Genomic DNA, 18,796 nt, shown 5'->3' with positions numbered 1-18,796 from the left:
AAGATAAACACAGAAATGTTAACTATGTGCCTTTTCTGTGCTGTGGAAATATCACTTCTAAGCATGGACTGTTGTACAAACTATAAAGCAAGAAGACACCACTGTGTCATTTGGAATATACACACACATAGAACACAGATTCTCTTCTACAAATGCCATTAGAAAAGAGCAGAGACGAATGCTGGTTGAAAACACTATGTGTCACTTAAGGGCCTGGAGAGGCTTAGAGTGAGCTGAGCCATCATTTCATTAGCCATGACCACCCCTGACTGAGCCCACCTTATGAGTGGCATGATGGACCACCTCCCAAGAGCCTGTGGAGAGTGACAACCCCAATCCCCCAATTCAATCCTCTGCCAAAGAGCCCTGAAAGATGCCTGAACTGACCAGTGTCCATCTTTTCTGGTTCAAACCAAGAGCCAGCAGAGAGGACACGGCCAGGAGAGGAAGAAGCAATAAAATGCCCTTAATAAAAAACTGCTGGTCCAGAGCAGCGGTGGGGGTCTGGGGAACATGGTTTGAGGGGACTTCTAAGTCAACTGGCAAAATAATTCTATTATGAAAACGTTCTGCAACCCACTTTGAAATGTGGCGTCTGAGGTCTTAAATGCTAACAAGCGGCCATCTAAGATGCATCAATTGGTCTCAACCCACCTGGAGCAAAGGAAAATGAAGAACACCAAGGTCACATGACAACTAGGAGCCCAAGAGACAGAAAGGGCCACATGAACCAGAGACCTACATCATCCTGAGACCAGAAGAACTAGTTGGTGCCCGGCCACAATCGATGACTGCCCTGACAGGGAGCACAACAGAGAACTCCTGAGGGAACAGGAGATCAGTGGGATACAGACCCCAAATTCTCATAAAAAGACCATACTAAATGGTCTGACTGAGACTGGAGGAATCCCGGCGGCTATGCTCCCCAGACCTTCTGTCAGCACAGGACAGGAACCATCCCCGAAGACAACTCATCAGACATGAAAGGGACTGGTCAGCGGGTGGGAGAGAGATGCTGATGAAGAGTGAGCTAATTATATCAGGTGGACACTTGAGAGTGTGTTGGCAGCTCTTGTCTGGAGGGGGGATGGGAGGATAGAGAGAGAGGGAAGCTGGCAAAATTGTCACGAAAGGAGAGACTGAAAGGGCTGACTCAATAGGGGAAGAGCAGGTGGGAGTACGGAGTAAGATGTCTGTAAACTTATATGTGACAGACTGATTGGATTTGTAAACATTCACTTGAAGCTTAATAAAAGTTAATAAAAAAAAAAAACTGCTGGTCTCTGCCTTTGTTCTAGGTTTTCTTCTACAAAGCATTGATATTATGGTTAAGTTAATAAAAAAAGAATCTTTAACTTACTTTCAGAGACACATACTGAAATGAAATATTATGTCTGAGATTTCCTTTAAAATAACCCAGTGGGGAGGAAGAAGGGGAGGGGGTGTAGAGTTATGGATTGAACTGTATTCCCCAAAAATACGTGTTGTAAATCCTAACCTCTATGCCTGTGGTTATAACCCAATTTGGGAATGGTTTATCTTTGTTATGTTAATAAGGCAGGATTAGTGTTTGGTTTATCTTGAGTCAATCTCCTTTGAGCTATAAAAGAGATTAAACAAGCAAGCAAGCAAAGCAGACATGGCAGAAAATGAATGCCAAGCTACAGGGAGATCTCCAAGGAACTAAGCTGAGGCACCAAGAGAGAGAAAGCCTTTCCCTAGAGCCAGTGCACTGAATTTGAACTTCTAGCCTCCAGACTACAAGAAAATAAATTTCTGTTTGTTAAAGCCACCCACTTGTGGTATTTCTGTTACAGCAGCACTAGATAACCAAGAATTTGGTACCAGAAGAGTGGGGTGCTGCTCTAACAGATGCCTAAAGTGTGGAAACGGTTTTGGAAGTGGGTAATGGGTAGAGGCTGGAAGAGTTTTAAGGGGCCTAATAGCAAATTTTTAATAGCAAAAGCCTAGATTGCCCTGAAGAGACTGTTGGTAGAATTATGGATGTCAAAGGCAATTCCAGCAAGGGCTCAGAAGGAAGTGAGGTCAGCCTCAGAGGAAGTCTATCATCTTAGAGAATACATATGACCCCAGCAAAAGAATGCTGCTAGAAATGTAGATGTTAAATGTGCCTCTGGTAAGGTTTTAAAACGAAATGACAAACACGTGATTGGACAATGGAGGAAGGGCAATAATTTTTATGCACTGGCAAAGAACTTGACTGAATTATGTTCAAATGTTTGGTGGAAGGTATAATTTGTAAGTGATGAACTTGGATTTATCTGGATGATGAGATTTCTAAGCAAGATCTTTAAGGGGCCACTTGGTTTCTCCATGCCCCTTACAGTAAAATGTGAGAGAAAACAGATGGGCTTAAAAATGAACTGTGCAAAATGAAAGCAGAACTTAAAAGATTTAGAAAGTTCTCTTATGCAAACTAACGACACATGTTCTAGAATGTTCAGCAAGGACATGGCTACACAACTTTTTGTTAAAGAGATTAAGGCTGTGACTGATGGAGCTAACCAACTACCACAGCAGAAAACCCATCAGTTTCAACTGAAGAGGACAAAGAACAGAAGAAGAGAACAATGCCTGACTCTTAGAATTCTCCAGGAAGGAAACAGGCCAAAGGAGCTACATCTGTTGTCCTCCAAGAGAAGGAAAGGACCATCCCTGGAGCTTCTTGGAGATGAGCAAAACTGTTGGAAGGAGCATGGGGAGCAGACCTGCCTCGGACTCAAAGGGTGGGGTCGTGACCTCTGGGTCTCAAAGGGTGAGGCTATGGCCTCTGGGGTGTCAAAGGGTAGAGACACAGCCTGTTAGGTTTCAAAGAGTCAGATCTTCACCAAATCGTTTCTGGAATGTGGGGCTGCCATTCAGCTGGGTCAAGAGGATGGGGCCACCACCCAAAACTGAGGGAGTGGGGTTGCCGTGCCCAAGGGACAGAAGACTGGGACCTGCCGGGGCTGAAGGAGTGGGGTCATCAGTCAGATGGACTAGGAGAACGCGACTTTCCAAAGCTGAAAGAGCAGAGTCGCCATCCCAGTGGGCTTGGAAGGCGGAGCTGAAGCCCAGGGCAGAGGGGCCTCTACCCACAAACCACAGAGAATGGCCAATACTCAGAGTCTAGAAGACAGGGCTATTGTCCAAATGGTCCCAAAGAACAGAGCATTATTTTCAAGACTTGAGAGCTAATGTAGTTTGTTCTGATGAATTCTGGACTTGCTTGGCACTCGTTATTCCTTCTTTAACTCCAATTTCTCCCATCTGTAATGGAAATGTCTACCTTGTGCCTGTTCTACCACTGTATTCTGGAAACAGATAACTTGTAGTCTAGATTTCACAGGTTCACAGATGAAGAGGAATTTTGCCCCAGGATGGAGTATGTCTAAAGTCTCACCCATATTTGATTTAAAATATTCAGAAGATGAGATATTGGACTTGGAGTTGATTTAAGACTTTTGGTATGATGTGATAGGGTGAATGTGTTTTGCATGTGGGAAGGACGTGAATTTTGGGGGGCCAAGGGGTGGAATGTATGGATTAAATTATGTCTCCAAAAAACATGTGTTGCAAATCCTAACCTCTATGCCTGTGGTTATAATCCCATTAGGGAATAGGTTGTCTCTGTTATGTTAATAAGGCAGGATTAGTGTAGCGTATACCTTGAATCAATCTGTTTTGAGATATAAAAGAGATTAAACAAGCAGGCAAGCAAAGCAGACATGGGGAAGGATTGATGCCAAACTACGTGGAGATCTCCAAGGAACTAGGAAATAAGCTGAGGAGACAAGGACCTTCTCCTAGAGCCAACAAAGAGAGAAAGCCTTCCCCTAGAGCCAGTGCACTGAATTTGAACTTCTAGCCTCCAGACTACAAGAAAAAAAATTTCTGTTTCTTAAAGCCACCCACTTGTGGTATTTCTGTTATAGATGCCCTAGATAACTAAGACACTGAATCAATACTGACCATTTGTTGATCATTACTAAAGCTGATACTGGGTAGATTGGGATTCACTATAATATTCTCTTTAGTTTTCTACATAATTAATAATTTTCTATAATAAAGTTAAAAAGACAAAACAGGAACTAGATCAGCTTAGTACTATCATCATTCCAAAGGACAGTATCCCAAGAGGTAGGCCCAGTAAAAACGATAAAACAAGTACACCCAACTTGTCCATCCCTTGTTACTGCCAATGCAATATGAAACAGAAACACAAGGTATGTACATTGAGAAGGTAAAAATCAGAATATCCTTATTTCTGAGGATATGACAGCTCATCAAGGAAACCCAAGAGGGAAAGGGAAATTAGGGAACAATTCCATCTAAGAGAATAAAATACCTAGGAATAAATTTAATGAGAGAGATAAGGAATTTATTCAACGAAAATTATAAAACACTGCTGGAAGAGATTAAAGAAGACTTAAATAAGTGGAAAGTTGTCCCATATTCATAGATTAGAAAACTTAATATCATTAAAAACATCAATACTACCCAAAGCAATATACAGATTCAATGCAATCCCAATCAAAATTCCACAAGCCTTCTTTACAGATATGGAAAAACCAATCCTCAACTTTATATGGAAAGGCAAGAGGCCCAAAATAGCTAAAGAAATTTTGAAAGGGAAGAACAAAGTAGGAGGACTCGCACTTCTTGATTTTAAAACCTACTGCACAGCAGAAATTAAAATAGCCTGGTACCGGTATAACAATAGACACATAGACCAATGGAATAGAATTGTGAATCCAGAATAAACCCACATATCTAAGGCCAACTTATTCTTGATGAGGGTGTTAAGTCTATTCAATGGGGAAGGAAAAGTCTCTTCAATAAATGGTGTTGGGAAAATTGAATTTACACAAGCAAAACAATGAAACAGGATCCATGCCTCACACTATACACAAAAACAAATTCGAAATGGATTAGTGGCCTAAATGTGCAAACTAAAATCGTAAAATTCTTAGAAGAAAATTCAGGGACAGTGCCCTCGGGCCTAGCTTTCAACAATGAATTGTTATTGTTAGGTGCCGTCAAGTCGGTTCTGACTCATAGCGAATCCTATGCACAACAGAAAGAAAAATTGCCCGGTCCTGTGCCATCCTTACAATCGTCGTTATACTTGAGCCCATTGTTGCAGCCACCGTGCCAATCAACCTTGTTCAGGGTCTTCTTCTTTTCCACTGACCCTGTACTTTACCAAGCATGATGTCCTTCTCCAGGGACTGATCCTTCCTGACAATCTATTGTTTCAAAGCTTTCATTTATTAGATAATATAACAAATGCACAAACAACAAAATATAAAACAAATAAATGGGAACTCATAAAAATTAAAAACTTTTGTTCACCAAAAGACTTTACCGAAAAAGTTAAAAGACAAGCTACAAACTCGAAGAGTATCTTTCGAAGCCATATATTTGATAAGAATCTAACAACCAACATACACATAAAACTTTGACAACTTTACAACAAAAAGACAAATAACCCAATCATAAAATAAGCAAAGAACTTGAATAGACATTTCACCAAAGAGAACATTCAAACGGCCAGGAAACACGTGGAAAGACGCTCAGTGTCATTAGCCATCAGAGGGACGCAAATCAAATCTACAATGAGATACTATTTCACCCCCACTTGGATGGCTAAGATTAAGAAAAAGAAAATAACAAACGTTGGCAAGGATGTGGAGAAACTGGAACTCTTACCTATCACTGGTGGGAATGCAAAACAGTAGAGCCAGCACAAAAAACAAAGTGGAGGTTCCTCAAAAAACTAGAAATAGAACTAACATATGACCCAGCAATTCCACTCCTAGGTATATACCCAAAAAACTTGAAAGCAGAGACTCAAACAGAGACTTGTACACCAATGTTCACTGCAGCACTATTCACAATAGCCAGAAGGTAGAAATAACCTAAACGCCTACAAATCGATGAGTGGATAAACAAAATGTGGTACGATAAACAAAATGTGGTACATACACACAATGGAATACTACTCAGCCAGTAGGAGAAATGAAGTTTCGATACATGCTACAATATGGATGGAGCTTGAGACATAATGCAAGTGAGGTAAGTTAATCACAAGATGACAAATATTACATAACCTCACTTATATAAAAAGACAAGAAAAAGCAAATGTATAGAGACCAAAGTTTATTAGTGGTTACCAGGGGCAGGAAGGAGAAGGAAGCGGAGGTTATTGCTTATGGAATACTAAGTTTTGGTTTACAGTGATGAAAAAAATCACACTGATTAAGGGTAGGGTTGCACAGCCAGTTATTGTAAGTGCTTTCAATAAGTTGTGTATCTGTAAAAAGCTGAATTGGCAAAGGTTGTGTGATAGACTTACAACAACAACAAAAAAAGAGCAGCTGCTGGGGCTGCTTATGTACAACCAAACACCTCATGGGACTTGGCTCCCTGATTTGGAGGTTTAGGGTCATGGTTTCACGGGAAACTCCAGTTAATTGGCCTCATAACGTGTTTAGCGCTTCTGTTCTACCTCCTAGTTTGCTGCATAGTGTCTGGGGTCTTAAACGTTTGCAAGCAGCCATCCAAGGCACGATGATTGGTCTCTATTCACCTGGAGCAATTCACCTGGAGCAATCGTGGAAGAAGGGGAGTCAGGAATAGGAGAAGGAAATGAAATGTGTGGCTAATTTCCTCCATGAGCATCTGCCTCCTTTGCCATGAGACCAGAAACACTGGATGGTGCCCCGCTACCACTACTGAACATTTTGATCAAAGATTCTATAGAAGAATTCTGATCAAAAGGGGGAAAGTGCAGAACATAATTTCAAATTCTCATGGACTCCAGACTTTCTGGAGCCATGGAGGCTGGATGAGCCCCTGAAACTACAGCCTTAAACCAAAAATATCGCCTGAAGTCTTCTTAAAAACCAAACAGCAGTTTAACTTAAACTAGTGAAGAATATCTGCCTTGAGCATCGTGCTCTTTTAAGAACTATCTATATGGGATCAAACTGACAATAGCAACTTGAAAGATTACATAGGAACCTAAGGGGGCAGTGAGTTTAGGTTAAATGGGGAGGGAAAGCTCAAAAAAGGAGGGTGAGAATGGTTGTACAACTTGAAGAATGTAACCAATGTCACTGAATTGTACATGTAGAAGCTGTTGAATCAGTGTATGTTTTGCTGTGTATATACTCAACAACAACTAAAAGTAAAATAAATTATATAAAAAAAGAAAATTCAAGAGAATCAACTGGAAAAATGACGAAACAAATATTTGGCGATGGCTTTTCTGTGGACCAACAGTAACCAAGCAGGGAGTGGGGGAGAGACAAGACCTTATGCAGAGAAACTACAAGGAGTCTTCCTCCATGTGGCCAAGTAGCCAAATCTGCTGCTGGGCCCTCTGGAGCTGCCTCCTTTGTTAATCGTCCCCTCCCTTGGCCTGGTTGCCTCCACTGATGCTGCCCCCCGACACTCCTTCCATTTCACAATGCCATGGACAACTCTTCCACTCCCAACAGGATATGTGTGGTATACCCCAGCCAGCATTACACTCCTCCCAACTCCTCATCTCCCCTGTCCCACCACGCTTCCATCATATCTACACAGACAAGATGACCTCAAGTTGAATGAACAGTCTCTTTTCCATGGCTGCATCCAATCTGCTGGGGGCTAGAGGACAAGTAATGCCTGGGGCACAGACAAAGTTGCCCCAGTGGACTTCTGGTCTCCAGCCAGGCATCGAAACCCCCTCAGCTACCTTCCATTTGAAACTTCTTCCTCTCACCCTCAAGCAAAAACCTCCATGAGATTCTGAGGAAAAAGACACCAGACATGATTCTCCATGTCTACCTGCAACCATCTCCCCTCCTGATGCCCTGAAATCTGGGCCTCTGCCACCTCTCAGAGCCTCACCCAATGGTATGGCTGGCTCCTATACCCTAGCTCTCTCCCTTTCTACCAGCCTCTCACCATCAGTACATGGCCAAGTGTAACCACAGGGTCAAGTCTCCCTAGACTCTGAGCCCCCTTGCTCCCACTCACTCCTCTGCCCACTCCTGTTGGGCATCAGTCCCACCAGGCTCAGGTCAAGAGCCCCAGTGACCTTGTCATGACACTCCAATGGTCAGTTTGGAGCTTGGTCTCACTCCTCACCCTGTGCAATCTGCCTTGATTTTCATGACTCCCACTCACCTGTTTCACTTCCACCTCATTGGATACCCAACTACATATGGCCTTCTCTGTAGGCCTTTAAATGCTGGGGCTCCCCAGGGCTTTGTCCTGAGCCCCACCTCTCCTCCCTCAGCCACCTCATTCATTCCCATTGTCTCAAGTACCGTGTCTGTGGAGGGATGCCCAAGCCCCAACTTCAGAGATCAGATTGTCTCCTGGGTATCTGCTCTTGAACATCTCCTGGGAACTTCTTCCCTTCATCCAGCATATATTTATTGAGCACCTACCATGTGGTGAATAAAGCAGACATAGTTCCGGCCCTGATGTGAGTGCTCCACCCTCCTCACCCCAGGATCCCATCCCAGTCATCCTGGATGCTTCCCTCCTTTTCATCCCCACAGCCAGTCACCACCAGTATCTCAGTCCCCAGTTCCTGGCACAGTTCCTAGCACTGGGTAGGCTCACGTAAATGCTGAATGAATAAACGTTCCTCAAATCAACCCACTCCTCTCCCTCCCACCGCCACCACCCATGTTCGAGATGTCATCAACTTCACCAGACCACTGCAAACACCCTCTAACTAATCTCCTTTCTCCAACTCATCTCCCCATCTCAACCCAGCACAACCATTTTCAAGCCCAGTTGGGGTGCTCTTTCTAAGATTCAAATCTGATCCCATTAGAGACTTCCACTTTAGGCAACGGTGGGCTATCTTGTTTCAGACCAACCCTCCAATAAGAGCAACCAGAAAAGCTAGGCAGAATATTTTTTTGAATCTGTTTGATGTCATCAGAGAGCTACCAAGACAGAGAGTACTTAAGAAGCCAAGATCTTGGAGGAGAAGGAAGCCCAAAGAGTGAACTTGATATATGGTATCACCTTTCCCTTTGAGGTTTTGCAGATTCAAAGGTGGCAGGTAAAAGGCTGAGAAGTCAAGCAGATAGCGGGACTGAGTGGGCAGAAGCTTGGCAGAGCTGTCAGCAGTTTTGACAGAAGTACAGGGCCCACAGGTTTTCACTCAAAACTTTAAAGGCTACTCCCTAGGAGAATGATCAACTGAAAATTGAGTAGCCTCCACAAAGATCAAAACCCACCTTTGAATCAGACTGATCCCTTACTATTTTAAGGTGATTCACCCTCTAGCTGGTTGCCAGAAGAAAAGTGAATCCCCTCTGGAGGAAGATAATGTTAACCAGAGCCTCAAACTAGACCTACAATTATTGATACAAAATGTCCAGCAATAAACAAAAAATTACCATGTATGCATCTTATCCAGAACATATAAAAAAAACTCCTAAAAATCAATAAGGCAGACAATCCAATTAAAAAAAAAAAAAGAGCAAAAGGACTCGCAAAAGATGTCCAAATGGCCAATAAACACAGCAAAAAACTGCCATAATTAAAACAGTGTGATACTGGGATATAAACAGATACATAAATTATATGTATGAGCTTTACAGAAGTAGAGAAAATAAATCAACAGGGAAAGGATGGATAGAAGGATATAACAAAATGAGTTAACTGGGAAAAGATCAGATTTAAAGCTTATGTCAGAACATCAAAATAAATCTGATGATCTAGAGACTTAAATGAGAAAGAAAGGAGAGGAGGGATGGCAGTTACCGCATCTATCTCATTGAGGACCTTCCACTGCTCATAGGGTACGCCCAGAGCCTCAGCCGTCTGGATAGTCCTCTTCATCTGGCTTGTCCAGACCTTCAGGTCCTTGATGTTCTGGTCACTGATGAACTGGGCCAGACTCTTGGCAAACTGAAACATACCACAAGCAAATTCAGATCCATGGGTCCTGAGCTGTCCTCCAAGGACCCCACAGCCATGGGATCCACAGGGTCATACCAGTCTCAGAGAATACAAGTTTGCTGAAAAACACGAACTAACTTCTTAATGACACAAACACCCACAGGTGCTGTACTGTGCATCTTCCCAGGCTCTCCTCTGTGGCTCATCACGTCCTCTACCCACATTGTGCCATGTGCCCTAGGCTGCTTGACCTCCCCACTGAGGCCTCAATATCTCCCCTGGCTGTGGCACAACCACCAGTTGTCCTGTGGGGACTTGGGTCTCTCCTAGGGTGGCAAGCCTCTCCGAGGGGCTCAGTCAGCAGCGACAGCTCACATGGAGGCCAGAGGTCCAGGCATTTGCCTGGTGTTTGGTGACTGCCTCCCTGTGTGATGGAAACATTCTAAACTGAATGAAGGTCATCTACCTGACCACCGAGCATTGTGGGGTTGCACATTAGCTATGAAAGCTGGAGCCCAGTGTATGTACACCCACGCACACAGCTACCCAGAGATACCAATGTCCCCTCCCCACCCCACACACTGACCTCTCTGCCCCGGGGGGATAGTCCCGTGTCCCCGCCGATCCTGCCCTTGAGGTTGAGCTCACTCTCCCCATGCCGGCAGAGATAGATGGAGCGGGGGGTCACATGGATGTTCATGAGGTAGTACACGATGCGGCTCTGGATGTGGTCAGCCACTCGGTTCACCACATAACTCTGCCCCACGTCCATGATCTTGATGTAGGACAGATCCCTTTGCAGAGAGAAGGTAGAGCGAGGCCTGGGAGTGTGGCCAGGATCCCACAGAGGGCACATCTGTCCAGCTCCAGGAACCAGAGTGCTCTGTGCACACACACTTCCATGCCTGCAGAACCTGCATCTCAGACCATCAGGCTTGAGATCACAGCACACAGGCCCATTAGCTGGTGTGTGTGTGTGTGTGCATGTGAGTGAGTGAGTGGGGTGGGGGGCGTGAGGCAGGAGCAACACGACACGTGTGACACACACAAACCCTATGAGAGGTGCTCAAGCATCACCATGCATCACGATCATGCTTCCAGAAGGTAACATCCACAGTGGTGGGTCAGTCAGACCACATCATCACTTCCCCACTGCTCATGCAGCTCCCAGGCCCCTTCTCACCTACTTCTGAGCTCTCAACGCACTGTCTGTAAGTTGAACCGAGAGACAGTTTTCTCCAGGATTGACAAATGCTCCACTTCCCCAGCCTTCCTGGTCAGTTGTCCACGGACCTGACCTTCATTTCCCCCAGTGGCCCTCTCCCGAGAACCCAGTCCAGGTCATCTATGTGTGCAGAGCAACTACCACGCCCCACATCGGATGACAGATGGACAGGACAAGATGCACAGGAGGATGGCACTGGGGGCAGCAGCCGATAAACCTAGCTCAGCTGCTGCCTCCCACTTTGGACATGTGCCACACTGCAGCTTGGAGAACACTCTTATCTGCTTATGTTTGGGAGGGGAGCCAGAGGAAAAGGTAGGGCTTCCCAGGCATCAGGCTCTGGCTCAGCCTTGGAGCCCTCCTGTCGTCTGCATTCTCACTATCTGGACTGCTGGACTTTGGTTTACCACTGCTGTTCTCACCCACCAATAAACCAGGAGAGATGTTTACTGACACAGCCAAGAGGAGCCACTTCAGATAACCCCTCCCAACACATAGGGTCACCAGGCATCAAAAGCGGCTCAAAGGCAACGAGTTTGGGCTTTGGTTAATGAGGTCACGTCACAGAACTAGGGGAAGAAATCGTGTGCTGTGGAGACTAGGGAAAACACCAAAGCCACAGGGAGGCCCAGGCTGCAAGCACCATCTGGCCCCAGACCAGCCTAGGCTGGCTCGGAGTCCAGCTGGAGGGGAAGTTTATGGCCAGTTCAGGGACTATTCTGTAAACACCCCCAAAAACCATCCGTCCAACAATCACTTGTTTTCCTTGGTTCAGATGCATTACATATTTTTATGTAATTACAAATGACCCAAGCATGAATTTATATCCCAGCCTTTTCACTTACTGTTGTATAACATACACTCACCTGTGTCTCTCCGTGACGATTTGTCACGACTATGTAATATTGTACCAAGGGGCCACACTTTTATTTACTTAACCACTGGCCTATTTATCTTGTAAAATACAAGTTAGTAAACTATGGCCCACAAGTCAAATTCAGCCCACAGTCTGTTTTTATAAATAGGTTTTTTGGAACACAGCCATGCTCATTTATTTACATATCGTCTGTTCCTCACTAAATTGGCTGAGTTAAGTAGTTGCAACTGAGACCCTATGGTTGCCTTAAATATTTACTACCTGACCCTTCACAGGCAAGTCTACCAGTGCCTGCTGTAAGACCCTCAACTGATGCTCCTTCTGGGCCTAAAGAAACCCCTCACACTCACTCCTGCTTGATCCTCCACCCAGAGGGAACAGACGGAACCAGCAAGCATGGACCACTGCCAGCTGTTCAGAGGCAAGATCTGAGCACCGCTTTCCAAATAGCAGGCTGCACATTTAAAGAAAAGCACAGAATTTTGCAAATGCCTTGTGGGAAGACCCTCTGTGTAGAAATTGGCCTTGATTTTATGATGGAATAGCAGAAAATCCTGACTCACAGAGTTCCAGGTGGGGTAGTAGAGGTTCTGCAAGTCATTGCTGGCTCACAATTTCTGTCCCAAGGAAAGCAACAAAAAACGCCAGACCATCTCTACCTTTTGGAGTGACCCTCCCAGCTGCCACCACAAGCTGCATCAAGGCAGGTGCTAAAACCTCACTGTGGACTTTTCAGAGCTTCAGGGCTTCTGATCTGACCAGGCCTAGGGGTGCCACAGAGAGCAGGGCAAGCCTGGGAAGCCAAAGGAGGCAGACGAGCCCCTCACAGCTGCAGGACATCGTGCTGTCCTCACTCACCTGTCCAGGTCCTCATCCAGCGACTCATACGAGTTCTCATAGCACTCGATGCGCCGCATAAAATCCTCCGTGGCCTCGTCACTGTCACGGTCGACATAGTCAGGGCTGCCCAGCTTCACTTGCTGCCAGAGCCAGACACACAGCAAGGACATATCAGGGCTGGAGGCCAGAAAGGACCAGGGGCCACAGAGAATGCCAGGCAGGAGGGGACGGTGTGGAGGCCAGGCCAGCACAGGGGGCCTAAGCCTAAACCAGGTGGGGTCTGCTGATCAGTCATGGACTGAAGGCTGGGTTAGTCTGGAGGCTAGGCTAGGACCTTGGAGGCCAGGGGAAGCAAACTCCAGAGGCGCTGGTCTCATTCCAAGAGTCCAGTGGCTCCCTGGTCCAAGTTCTCATACTAGTTCAGGAGGGTATTACTGAGCCCCTTGAGGTTGGAGCTCCACACCTTTGTGGTACAGGAGGAGGTGAGGCTAGAAAGGCAAGGGGCCTGGAAGTCCCTCCCCTACCTCAACTATCTCTCTGAACCGAGATGTGTGTTCCCTGGATAAATGGGGGGGGGGGGGGGCAGGGAGGGGTAGAGGGTGCAGCACACTTGAGTCTTTCTCTCAAAATATAAACACTACCCCTACCACAGAGCTGAAGCTGCTTTCCCATCACCCAGGAATTACATGGGGAGGGCGGCAGGGTAAGGGCAAAGAGGACAGAGGGCAACCATCTGCCACACCCCCTCAACATAAGGGGTCCTCGGAACAGCTAGACTCACCTGGCCCAGCATTTGAAGTTACACTGCTTCCCCACCCCCAAGGCTCAAGAAGGCCAAAGGAAGGCCAGCCAAGACCCCAGCCCCAACCTGCAGAGGGACCTCACTGTCACATGCCAACTTCAGTTTGATTACTGCCCCTGACAAGACCAGATACTCTACTCACCACGATGTTGGCAGCTATGACCTCAGGATCCACACAGATGGACTCAACAAAAAACATCTTTCCACCCAGAAGCACCAAGATGGGCAGGAGGGAAGGAAGCACAGACACATTTAGGGCTCTGCACCTAACTCCACAGAACTCCCCACCCCACTGAGCGCCATGCTGATCAGCAGCCCAGGTCCCTGGAGGCCCTTCTTCTGGGGGCACCAGGTTGAGGAGCATAGAGCTAAAAAGCAGGTGCCACCCTATCCAGGACTCTCCCCTCAATATGCTCCCCCCTCCACAAAAGGCCCACAGCTGGAGAGAAAAGAGCAGCCCTTCTTGTTCCAAACCACACACAGCAACCAGGTGCCCTGCTCACATCAGGGGCCCATGGAAGGAGCCCCGGGGGCCCGACAGGATGTCCATAACCCAAACAAAGTAGAGAAATGGGGAGGCCTCACCTTGTAACCATTCTGTTCCCCAAAATTAAAGATGGTCTCTCTCCGTTCTCGGGTGGTATTTGTTGCATCAAAAACCTAGGACCAAACTGGGGTTAACTCGGCCTCTGGTCCTTGGGAAGGTAGGAGGCCACTGAAGGGCTGAGCACAGGCATCTCTGAGGACTGGCTGTCTGGCCAGGACCAGCTGCCACCTGGGCCACCCACCTGGACAGCCACCTTCACACCTGCAAGGCCTGGGCTTGAGAACGAGGATGCCCCAAGGAAGCTGGAGGGAGTGGGTGCCTGTATTCCTAGGGGAGCACACCCTTGGCACAGAGGAATGCACTCAGCACTGCTCTGCATGCAGCAGGCACTCAGCTCGGGTCTGACTGCCAGGAGTTCCAGCTAAGCTAGCTAAACATGGTGAACTGAACCTACATTTAGTTCCACTCCATTCTGAGACCCCTGTAAAATGGGAACAGAAACAGCATAAACCCATAAAGATGAAGAGAACAGGAGAGGAGAGGGCAGCAGACGTGAGACGGCACTGGAATTTGCCAAGACAGTTGTGCGCTGAATGACTCGGAGGGATGGAGAAAGCCAAAATGCAAATGCTCACAGAGGCAGGAGAGGCCAACCAGAGCACATCCGCTTGCACAGAAACAGGAAACTTGGGAATGGAGGCACAGGCACCACTGAAAAAAGAGACGGGGTGCAGAGGAAACGGGAGGACTGGCTGGATGGCCGACAGAGAGCAGCGGGAGCCCCAGGCCTTCCTCACCCCAGCCAGCTAGGCACTGATCAACCTGGGGCTCTTCGTGAAGGACCTGGGGCTTGCCCAAGCACCCTACATACAATACAGTACCGTGAGCCCACACACCAGCATGATCCAGCAGCTTTTTTTTTTTTTTCCTTAAATTTTATTTGTTTTTGTTGTTGGGAATACACACAACAAAAATTGGTGCATACCAATTCAACAGTTTCTACATGTATAATTTAGTGACACTGATTACATTTTTAAGTCGTACAACCATTCTCATCTTCCTTTTCTGAGTTGTTCCTCTCTCATTAACATAAACTCATTGTCCCTAGGGTTCCTAGCTAATCTTTCAAGTTGCTGTTGTCAATTGGATCCCATACAGAACGTAGCAGCTCGTAAAATATCACTTTTAAGAAAGGGCATCCAGCCAAGGTTCACCTGAGACTCCAAAAAAACTTCTAATGTGAAAAACAGGCACAGAAGCAATCAAACAGAAAAAAGGAACTTGGGGAAAAAATGGAGACAGGACATAGAACAGAAAAAAAATGTCAAAAAACTTACAGTTAATATCCCGAGAGATACAAGAGGATACAGTATCCATGAAACAAGAGTTCTAAAACTCAGAGAACAAGAAACAAACTTTTGGGAATTAAAAATGAGATCACAGAAATTTTTCAATTCAACTGAGCACTTGCAAGATAATACTGACGAAGTCTCCCTGAAAGTAGAACAAAAAAAAGATAAGAGAGACAGAAAATAAGCAGGGAAAAAAAAGATAAAATTAGGGATTAATTAGCATTCACCACGAGGAATTCTAGAAAAAGAAGCTCAGAAAGTGGGAGTGGAATGGGGAATGACTTGTCAGAAAAAATGAGGGGGGTATAGATCAAAGAATAATACATGACAATTTCCCTGTTCTGGAGGACAAGAGTTCCTCAGTGAAAAGAGCCCACCCAGGACTCAGCATACATCCTTTAGGGTCACTTTGAAGACCTTAAAAGCCTCCCCAGAGGCAGGGACAGGAGAAAGCCCCTCTACCCCAAGGAAGCTTTCAGGAAGGCCAGGAAATCAGAATAGCATTGGACTTATTCACAACTATGCCAGTGCCAGAATACAACAGCGATGTCATGGTGATTTTGAGGAAGATGTACTTCCAGCCAAGAATTCTATACCCAACCATCAAACGGGAGGATTAAAAAAAAAAGACACGCAATTTATCTCCCACACACCTTTCTCAGAAAGTTACTGGAGGATGTGCTCCACCAAAACAAGTCAGTTCATCAAGGAAGAGGAAGATGTGGGATCAGGAGCAGGGCATTCCACTGGGAGGGAAGAGAAGGGAATGTCCAGGTGATAGCTATGCCACAGATTTAGAGGGCGACTAATCCAGACTGGAGCTGGGGGCCTGAGAGCTCCAGGAGCCACAACTCCAAGAGAAAAAAGGAAGGGAATGAACAACTTCTGTGTTTGATTGCATAAGGCTGGGGTAGTGCCCCTGCCTGCAGCACCGCTGCCCCAGCCTTTTCCCACCCTTTCAGCTGACTGGAGGTGCTGGCACACAGGTAGAATTCCCTTACTCAGGAGTCAGCTGGTTCCTGGAACGGCCAGTAAATGCTGGACAGAGTTCTCCACACACCAGGAGAAATCACATTTGCCAAAGACTTTGGTAACACAATACCCCTGGCTTCTGTGGTGGCCAACAATGTGAGTATTCAGTGGGACAAGACTACACAGTGTCAAATGCAACCACAAGCCCAAAGAGAAATTCCTGGCCCAGACCCAGCCTCTGGCTTCTTCCTACATAGCTGTCATGGGCTTTCACCCAAGGGCTGGCATCTGGGGTATCCGGGGGCACACACACACACTCTGCCTTGCCGTCCAGATGCCTGATGAGCAAAGGGACAGACCTGTGTGGGCTCCATGGGTCAGTCCCAGATGTCACCAGGGTGTCACACTCACCGCCACATGTCCCCCCTCCTCACTAAGGAACCGGCGGACGTCACAGAGGGCTGCCAGGGCACACTGCCTTCAGGAGAGAAAACACAGGGTCAGCCCAGCACCCGACCCTCGCTGTAGGAGGTCAGTGGGTCAGGGACACGTTCTACCCCAGACAGGAAAGGGGACAGCTCCTGGGTCCCCTTCTCTCCTTTCTCTTGACTGGCATTTGGAAACTTGAAAGGTAAACAGTTCCTTACACTGATATAAAATTCTCCCTGAATAAAAGAGTGGCTCAGTGTGTCTAGATGTGTGCACAATGTGGTTTATGCCAATTTCCTTCTGAGTGTCTGGAATTTTGGTACATGCTAGGCAGAGAGTACCTACATGATCAGTCCCCAGTAAAAATCTTGGGCACTGAGTCTCTAATGAGCTTCCTTAGTAGACGACACTTCACATGTGTTGTCAACATTCAGTGCTGGAGGAATTGAGCCCTGTGTGACTCTGACTCTATGAGGAGACCACTCTCGGACACTTGAGCCTGGTTTTCTCTGGACTTCTTCACCCCATGCACCATTCCCTTTGCTGATTTTGCTTTGTTTCCTTTTGTTATAATAAATCTAAGCAGTGAATCCCACTTGACGCTAAGTCCTGTGGCTCTTCCCACCAAATCACTGAACCTGAAGGTGTTCTTGGGGACCCTCAACACACAACATGTATGAGTGTGCTCGAGTGTATACTAGTGCATACAGGGTGAGCACATGTGTACCCATGTGTGTATGTATGATGTATGTAACTGTGTACACTGGCCCTTGTGTGGGGGGTGTGACTGCAAGTGACTGCACGTGTATGAGTGTGTAGGCACAAACGTGTGCACATGGACTGTGTGAGCATGTGTGCACACATTCATGTATGCAAATGGGATGTGTATGTGTGCCCACACATGCACACGGGGTATACAAATGTGTGAACATGCCCTCACATGTGGTATGGGATTGTGTGCACAAGTATGTATATGCCTGATGGTATACTGGTCACATGCCCTTGCATGTGCATGCATGACTATGCGTGCCCTTTTCCAGACCTTTCACTGTGTCTATTATCAGGGACTGACCTCAATGTTGGGTGAGCAATAGGGCATCTGGGAGATGCAGTTAGCCCTCTCTTCCTGGTTTCCCATTTTTTAAATTTTGATCCTTTTATTTTGCCAATTATTTATGGGAAATTTTGGGCTGGTTTATGAGAAATGACCCTGTAGCCCAGTGGCCAGACTCTGGCTTTGGATGCAGGCAGGAGGGTTTCTAGGAGCAGAGGGTGTGCCAGTAGACAGCCAGGCCTCCAGCTTCTGCTGCTGAGTCCTCCACTCAAGTTGGACAACCCTGGGCCAGCTTCCCAACCTCTCTGGGAGCCTGAGTTTCCCTATCTGAATGAATCTCAATATTTCTACCTTCCAGGGGTAGCCTGAGCAGAATGGCTGGCAGGCCCTGGGAATACCAACTCCCTTGCTCTTCCAATAAACAATTTGGATTCAGACAGGCCTGGGTTCAAAATCAAACCCTGAGTGATGCAGACAATGCCATCACTTTGTGACCTCAGTCTCAGCATCAGGGAGAACAGACACCATCACCCACCATGGAGGCTGTAGGCAAGGCCAAATGAGCTAGTTTAGCAGTGCCCACAACTTGGGGTTGCTTTAGAATTTGCATTTGATCTGTCTTTCGACCTACTAAAAAGACAGAAGAGTTTTTAGTGGCAGATACGCCTGGATTCAAGTCTGGGCTCTACAAAGTAGTTCACTGTTATCTTGAGAGCCTCTTGGCCTCTCAGAACCTGTTTCCTCATCTATAAAATAAGCTGAAGAGAGGGTAACAACAGG

The 18,796-nt window shown here is 46.4% G+C and overlaps 1 protein-coding gene across 8 annotated transcripts in view; it reads right to left on the bottom strand.

Annotated features, from left to right (window-relative positions):
• Positions 1–18,796, bottom strand: part of PFKFB4 (6-phosphofructo-2-kinase/fructose-2,6-biphosphatase 4) — a 41,193-nt gene that overhangs the window by 10,276 nt on the left and 12,121 nt on the right. For 6 of the 8 annotated variants that reach the window (XR_002785678.2, XM_023547755.2, XM_010589830.3 and 3 more), the window contains exons 4-9: positions 16,945–17,011; positions 14,248–14,322; positions 13,805–13,861; positions 12,879–13,000; positions 10,505–10,712; positions 9,781–9,927 (exon numbers count right to left, since the gene is read on the bottom strand). Coding sequence is in view for 7 of the 8 variants with exons in the window: in XM_023547755.2 (XP_023403523.1) it covers positions 9,781–9,927; positions 10,505–10,712; positions 12,879–13,000; positions 13,805–13,861; positions 14,248–14,322; positions 16,945–17,011 (676 nt within the window). In the remaining variant the exon portion in view is untranslated. Of the gene's footprint in view, positions 1–9,780; positions 9,928–10,504; positions 10,713–12,878; positions 13,001–13,804; positions 13,862–14,247; positions 14,323–14,450; positions 17,012–18,796 lie in introns of those variants that run through there. The other 2 variants (XM_064274580.1, XM_023547758.2) reach the window with 2 other exon arrangements.

The sequence above is a fragment of the Loxodonta africana genome, chromosome 22 (assembly GCF_030014295.1).
Source record: "Loxodonta africana isolate mLoxAfr1 chromosome 22, mLoxAfr1.hap2, whole genome shotgun sequence".
NCBI classification, from domain to species: Eukaryota; Metazoa; Chordata; class Mammalia; order Proboscidea; family Elephantidae; genus Loxodonta; species Loxodonta africana.
The sequence above is the reverse complement of the archived record's forward strand: the minus strand, read 5'-3'. Positions and strand labels throughout refer to the sequence as shown.